Source organism: Nelusetta ayraudi, unplaced genomic scaffold (assembly GCF_046127955.1).
Source record: "Nelusetta ayraudi isolate G7.1 ecotype Tasmania unplaced genomic scaffold, CSIRO-AGI_Nayr_v1 ptg000028l, whole genome shotgun sequence".
In the NCBI taxonomy this organism is placed as follows: domain Eukaryota; kingdom Metazoa; phylum Chordata; class Actinopteri; order Tetraodontiformes; family Monacanthidae; genus Nelusetta; species Nelusetta ayraudi.
In genome coordinates, this window is record NW_027466078.1 from 3,089,462 (window position 1) to 3,097,500 (window position 8,039).

Genomic DNA, 8,039 nt, shown 5'->3' on the forward strand with positions numbered 1-8,039 from the left:
TTTTTTTTTTTTGAGGAACTTTATTCAGAATGAAGAATGGACTGACAAGAAGACAGTACAGAGAAAAGCGAGTCTACCTAGTTTCTCCTCGTGTGCTCAGTAATTACCGTAATACCTGGTATACACAGAGCAAGCGGAAAGCGACCGCTTTTGCCGAACTGTTGGTTGGCTTGACCACAGTTCGAGAACAATCCTAACTATTTGAGCTGCCTGCGCAGTGTACACATACTAATATTAATACCATCCTCAGTTTTCCGAAATGCAAGTATTTACCAGTGCCTCAAACCGAGAATGTTGCAATAGCAGATTAACTGCTATCATCGTTGCCCAATGATTACGGATTTAGACGTTTCCATTTTTTCTTTTAAATTTTATCCCGTAATTACGAGAAAAGATCTCGTAATTACGAGATCCTGATCTCATAATACCGTAATTACGAGACCCTGATCTCATAATACCGTAATTACGAGACCCTGATCTCATAATACCGTAATTACGAGATCCTGATCTCATTATGACGGAATCTTTTCTCGTAATTACGAGATCCTGGTGCCTAATTTTTTTTGTGCCACCAACACCAGCTGCTGTTTTTAACAGCCCTTAAAGGCCCTAGCATGTTTTATTTATTTTTTATTTTACTTTATTTTATTTCTTCTTAGTGTCATTGTGGGTCATAGCAAAGGAAATTTTCTGTCATCTTTTTGGGGCAGACAATAGAGCACACCTTATCTTATGTAATCTATTTTAGAGGACCTCGCCTTAGAGGACCTCGCCTTCCCAAAGTTCAGTGCAAAAAAAAAAAGTAGAAAATAACATTGCTTAATGTTATTTAAAGAATAAACTCATTGGTCAGAACTGTAACTGGTTAGAGTTTGGTTGTGCTGCAGTTGAAAAAGAAGAAAAAAAATAAAATGACGGTATTGAGAGGATGAAAAGCGTTCAAAAGATGTTCACGCTAGTCCTCCGGCCCCACCCCTTCCTGCACACACGGCTGGAAATAAATATGATCTGTGACACCTCCCTTGTGTCATGTGGGTGCAACTTCCTTCTCAAGATCAAAATCAGCTCGTCAACTGTCAGACACAAGTTTGAGTTTCATCCAGTTGACGGTAAGTTGCACAAATTCCTGTTGTCGTGTGCTGTGGTCCACTCATGTAAGATGCTGTTAAAAAATAATGTGTTGTTCATGTTTTGTTTTAAAGGTGAGCACACCCGTCTCATTTTATAATCAAATATGATGATGACGACGACGATGATTTCCTTTTGCTGTGATATTGCTGAACCTAGACGGGAGGGGGAGAAAGATGGCTACTCTTTGTTTATAAACTTAAGGTTACGTTAAAGATTGATTGATTGATTTTGTTTCCCAGAAAAAGAAAGACAGTTATAACAGTACTCTACCGGACCGCCCATATGTTTTCAAACTGCCTTTGAAAGATATTAATGACTTTAGGACAGTATGCAGATATTTTCCCCATATTCTTTATGAATACAATAAGGATTAATGAGGTTTTTTTTTATTTATTGAAACCCGTTATTTGTGAAATATTTATTAAAGGAAGCGAATGTATAGAGTGCACTGACTTCAAGTGCACACTGGTGTTAACAATCACTTTTGTTGTGCCAGAGTCAGAAAGAGGAAGTAGTCTTTCGTCTCCTTCTCACACCTCCTTATTTGGTGTTGGGCTTAAACGTAGTTTGCAGCCTTGCATCTGAGCAGCACGTTGCGTCATTAGCGAGAAGACACCCTTGAAGAGAAAAAAAAACCCAAAGCAGACCTGAGGAGAGACAGAAATAGAAAGCTAATTATAAACAGCATGAGACTCTTTTACTTTAGCAGGTCTGACAATTATGATTCACGCAACATAGATGTTTCTGACCAATGATAACACTGGAGAACAAAAAACACATAAATGCTTTAATGTGAAATAATGATGCTGAATGTAGAGGCACGTTGTTCATTAGTAATATTTACACAAACAGACAAAACAGACAGGTATAGGTCAGGGGTCACCAACCCTTTTGACCCTGAGAGCCACTTCATGTGTCCTGAGGCATATAATGGGCTAGTTTGCTACACTATCCTGAAATAACATATTTTTTCTCAATTATATTTGATTATCAATAATACTGATCTACACTAACAGTCAAAAGTTCGAAAAAAGTACAATCTACAATGCAAATAGTCATGAAAATGAAAGAAAAACCCACTAGATTAGAAGTATGTGTCCAAACTTTTGACTGGTAGTGAATATGAAGACAGTGATCACGTTCTCAACGAGTTCTCCGCAGTTGTCAACAACCTGTTGGCCTGGGCCTGTGGTCGCCCATGGCCACCACGCTGGTGAACCCCTGCAGAAGAGCCTGATTCCTTGCTAGATATGTTGAACGAAGGGCGTGGCCTCATACGACATCTAAAACAGTTTTACGATTTGTAAGACTGTCACTTGATCATCTTAATTTATGTCATTTTTCATTGAAAATGTGTGCGTTAGGCTATGTGTTTGGTGTTGTGCATTGATGCGTAGCCTTGAAAAATAATACAGTCAATAGAAAATACTAGAATATGAATAGGGATGCACGTGTTCTGCTGCCTGTTCCCTTTCTGTTTTCCCTTCCACTCCCTGTCCACATCGTTTTATTGTAAACAGCCAGAAATTTGTCAGCTCAAAAGGTTTTGGACCTATTATCTTTTGCATAATGCCTCATATTTAAGAGCAGAAATTTGTACAATAAACTCTAAAATAGTGAAACATGCCTCTGCTAAAATGTTGGGCAAGATTGACTTCAAAAGCTGCCTACATTAACATTAAGCAAGTCATATGTAAAAGCCGAATGGTTACGTAGAATTTTACTATATACTATATATTATTTATCATATTATCATATCATCATTCAAAGTATCAATTATTGTAATTTTTCAGGTTCTGTTAAGTGTACCCATTGAAGCAAGCAATAAGTACATTACGTATAAATGTATGTGCATGTATAAAAGTAATACAATTGATGAAAAAGCACAGCCAATCGAGGTTCTTATAGTTTGTGACCCAATCTTTGATAAATGCATAGCAGAATATTTAAGAAGAAAATACCCTCAAATTCTTGACCAGGGGTCACCGACATGGTGCCCCCTGCTGCCGCATTAGTCGCTCCTGAGGCCTGTTCTAAAAAATAGCACAACTCTATTGCTGAGCTGCATCTCAAATTCAGGTTCATCTAACGTTGTTAAGTCATCGTTGACAATTACTGAGAACTCATTGACGTGATCAGTGTCTTCGCACCAGATGAGTATCATTAGTCGTATGTAACGAAAGCCTAACCACGTTCTTTACTTGCGTCTGAACGCGTTGTTGTTGAACGTGTTCATTCTGGCATTTTGTGAGCGCCGTTCAAAACTCTGTTCACGAGTGCGCCAGATTGCAGGATGCCCGGAGCCCTCCAGGCACAGTTAAAACACCTCGCAAACAGGCTTTAATATTTAGCGGAAAACCACCCAATCTGGCAACCGCAAGCTGCCCGTCAGTCGTCGCAACAACATCCTGGTACACATGGACGAGGCAGCACTGCTCTGAACGCTCAGACTCGTATGACTATTTGACAGAATTTTCTGGAAAAAGTCAGCACCGACCCAGACGGTAATGCAGCTGGCTTGAAAAATATAAATGTTTAAAATCTTTGCACTTTGAATATTGTATTTTGAGCTACAATATTTGGAGGAGCTTTAATTTGAAATGCTTCATCCGAATTTTATGAAAATTATTGTGGAGCATCCTGAGGTTGTGTCCTAGCAGCCTGCAGTGGAATCGTGGAGTGAAAACTAGGAATTTCTCAGAAATATTCATCGGAAATCATGTACAGTGCAATCACAAAGTGTCAATTTTTGGATGAGCTTTATTTTGAAATGCTACATCAGAACTTTATGAAATTGGGTGTGGGGCATTCTGGGGAGGTGTACTAGTAGCCTGCAGTGGAATAAGAGAGTGAAAACCTGGCATTTTTCAGAAATATTAATCTGAAATGCAATAGAATACAAACACAAAGTGTCAGTTTTTGGATGAGCTTTATTTTGAAATGCTACATCAGACTTTTCTGAAAAATATTGTGGAGCATCCTGAGGTTGTGTACTAGCAGCCTGCAGTGGAATCATGGAGTGAAAACTCGGAATTTCTAAGAAATATTAATATGAAATACAATACAGTACAACAATAAAATCACATTTTTTTGGAGGAGCTATATTTTGAAATGCTACATCAAAACTTTCTGAAAATTATTGTTGAGCATCCTTGGGTGGTGCACTAGCAGCCTGCAGTAGAATCATCGAAGTAGAATCAAGAAGTTAGCAGTTACCGTAATACCCGGTGTACACAGAGCAGGCAGAAATCGAGTGTCTGCTGGCTTGATTGCTTTTGTCGAACTGTTGGTTGGCTTGACCGTAGTAGCTGGGGGTTAGAGTTGCCAACCATCTCTTAAAATACAGAAATGTCCCGTGGTTGACAAATGAACCATGGTCAAATGAAATGGACCTCGGTTAAATTAGTTTCAAGTTGGATATTCGACAGAAATTAGACAGACATTCGCTTTAGCAGCAGACATTGTCTTAAAAAAAATGTACTTAAAATGTAAAAAGAAGAGGTGTGCCTCACGTAGCCAGTGGTGTACCATGATTCTACACTGATTTCAAGTCATTTGATCACATTACCTGGAAGCTAATGAACTAGCTATATATATAGTATAAGTAAATAATAGTTTCCTGGTCATGTGATCAAATGACTTGAAATCAGGGTAGAATCATACTACTCCACTGACTACATGAGGCACACTTGTTATTTTCACATTTTAAGTCTGTTCCTATTTTTAAAGAATTTCTTTATACGAAAATATTAGCATTTTAACTCAATAGCTTCCAGGCCATGTGATAAATTGACTCAAAATCAGTGTACGGTCATTGTACTCCATTGGCTACATGAGGCACACCTCTTGTTTTTACATTTTAAGTCTATAAGTATTTTTTATAAGAAAATATTAGCATTTTAGCTCAATAGCTTCTAGGTCATGTGATCAAATGAATTGAAATCAGTGTTGGATCATAGTACTCCACTGACTGCATGAAACTCACCTGTTTTTTCTTTCTCCACATTTTCCAATCATTCCTATTTGTTATTTGAAAATATTTTAGTTGAATATCTATTCGGCCATGGGATGTTATTAATCATAAGCAGTGTTGTAACATATTGATACCTCTCTATTTCCTTTAAACACAGTATCTCTGCTTTCCGGTTTTTGTATTCATAATAAAGAGTCTAAAGACCATTCGAACAGCAAGTTTTCCCTCATGTTTATGAAAATATACTCTCGAGATGAACGCTGCAGCTGCTGCTAGTGTGGACTGAATAAAGCATGAGGGAAATGCCAGTATTCTGAGGGCTGTCCTCTCAAAGCTATTGTATACCTGGCTGAATTATAATTAAAAAAATATATATATGAAGATTAATCTTTAAATCAGCAGCTGCTGAGCCGGGTGCCTGTTGCTTCCAAAATAGAAGGTTGACATGTTGAGTTTCAAACACATTCATCTAAAATGTTGTTTTCTTTTCTTGGTGTAGGACATGGATTTCTGTCAGGTATTTTTCCTACTCTTGGTGATGGCCAGAGGTGGTAAGTTGTAACAGAATGTTAAATCAGTACAAAATGAATTGTTATTATGACACACGAGCCCCATTTTCACAAATTCAAATAACAAAGACGATGTTTTGGCAATTTGAATTTTCATTTTTTTGAGAGGGACTTAGCAAGTTAATGAACATCTCCATCCAGTGATATAAGCAGACCAGATGGTAGCCATTGGCTAGCTTCCAGTTAAAGCATCAGTTAAATAGTTGATCCCTAACACATTCAAACAAATGTACATATTCCTTATAAAACATTTCTTTACAAATGTGTGTGGACGTGGTAAATAACTTGACCATCATTTATCTGGAGTCCGGATCTGCTCTAGGTTTCTTCCCACAGGGGAGTTTTTCCTGGCCACTGTTGCACTTTGCTTGCTCCGGGGGCCCAGTTGGTTCCATTTTCTCTGATTGTACAAAGCGCTTTGAGACGTCTTTGGATGTGATTTAGCGCTGTAAAAATAAAAGTTGATTGATTGATTTATTAAGCAAAATAAAAGGGAAGGGACATGCTATATAGTAGCTGTTACAGTCCTTATCACGAAGGAGGATAATCCCACCACCATCAACCAGTTCAGGAGCATCGCGCTCCTGAGAGACGTGTGGCTGCACCTTGCCAACACGTACAGATCCGTTCCTCATCAACTCATCGAGGATGCCGTGGACTTCTCCTACTTCCCTGTCGGTATTCGTGCCCTAGTAACCGAGTACTCAGAAGAGCTCCAGATGTGCTTGTAGTATCTGAATCTATGCATATGACATGATTTGACCTTATGTATATGGCCTGATGTGAACTCAGCAGTGAACCTGCTGCACTCCTTCCCTAAGGAAGTGTCCATATATGGTCTTGTTGCTGCCAACGGCCATCAAATTAAAACCAGATGGCCATAGGGGGATGCAATTATGGAATGCATACGTTCTCCCCCACTCCTAGCATCTTCCTCCCTGGTTGCTGGGAGTATAAGAGGTGATGTGAACAAAGGATCGTTGGAGTTGCTCACATCTGGCCAAGAGACATCCCCAGGCTGCCTAGGTGCCTGTCTGACTTTTGACTTCTTTGCAAATAAACCAGTTTTTATCCAACTAAGTCTGTGTCAGTGAAGACTCCTTCAACATCTACATCACCTGAATCCACCAGAAGAATTCACCACATGCTGCACCCATCAGGACTTCACTACAGACTGGCTGGAAATAGGCATTGCCATGGGCTGCTCGATCTCTCTCATCCTATTTGTAGCAGCCTTCAAGATCGTTCTCATGGGGGCAAGGAAGATGGTCGGAGGAGTGACGCTATCAGGTCAGAGGCTACCACCATGCATGATACGTTACATGGATGATATCGCCACCATTCTCCAGACAGCAGCATGTACTTTACAACAAGACTGCTGAAGAGGATTGACGAGCTTGTGGTGCGGTGACACCCTACCTTGTCCTCGAAACCTCAACCAGTGGTTTGGTGCTGAAGAGACCTGTCCCCTCTGAAGTACCATCAATGCAAGCATCCAGCATATCCTGTCGGGCGTCAAGACAGTGTTGTCCCAAGTTTGCTACAGGTGGCGTCATGATCTGGTGCTGAAGAAGCTGGCAGAGGTGGCAGAGTCATGCATACAGGAGGCTAACAGCAGACCCTCCGCTCCGGTGAAACTTCTAATCCTGTTTGCAAGGGCTGGGGAGAACACCAACCCCACTCGACAGAGAGAAAATGCAAAATTTTATATATATTTTGTTTGAGAAATAATTTTCCACATGAGGCAAATTCTGTCAACCTTTTCTTTGCAGGATTGTTTCAACAGACTCAAGTTTGCTCAAAGACTGTGGTCAACACTTGCAGTGACTGCATCAGATCTGGACCGTTCTGTGTTTGGTGCAAGCAGCTGGTGAGAGAAAAACTCAATGCAACATGTTCAAACTGGCTCGTTGAGGCTCGTGTGAATGGTTTTGACGATGATGTGGCGGTGAACTACATCACCTGGTTTCAATGATAGATGTTGCAGGGAAAAAAAGAACAGTATTGAGTATAAGATTAAACATTATTTGTTAAACCCTCAACCCTAAAGGCTACGCCCAAGGCAGAAAGTCGAGGTAATAGTTTTTATTGTTGGGTATCTCAACAACAGCACAAGATGGGGATCATCTGCCATTATTGTAAATAAGGATTTGTTCTTAATAACTTGCCTGATTAAATAAAGGTTTAACTAACTAAAAAAAATAAAAATCACAAAGTCCATAACCACTATGATAAATACCTTCCAGTCAACACCTATTGGCCACTTTATAAGGTGTCTCATCGCTGATAAAAGGTTGCACCCCTCTTTGCCTTGAGAAGTGCCTTGGTTCTTCATGGCATACCTTCAACGAAGTTCCTCTGAGATC

General features: G+C 39.7%; 1 protein-coding gene across 1 annotated transcript in view; it reads left to right on the forward strand.

Moving 5' to 3' along the window:
* The first annotated feature begins 997 nt into the window (after window positions 1-997).
* The window catches only part of itgb2 (integrin, beta 2), a 19,868-nt gene continuing 12,826 nt past the window's right edge, over window positions 998-8,039 (forward strand). Inside the window, exons 1-3 of the mRNA XM_076030519.1 lie at window positions 998-1,109; window positions 5,604-5,655; window positions 7,446-7,543. Coding sequence (XP_075886634.1) covers window positions 5,607-5,655; window positions 7,446-7,543 — 147 coding nt within the window. The 5' untranslated portion in view covers window positions 998-1,109; window positions 5,604-5,606. The remainder of the gene's footprint in view (window positions 1,110-5,603; window positions 5,656-7,445; window positions 7,544-8,039) is intronic.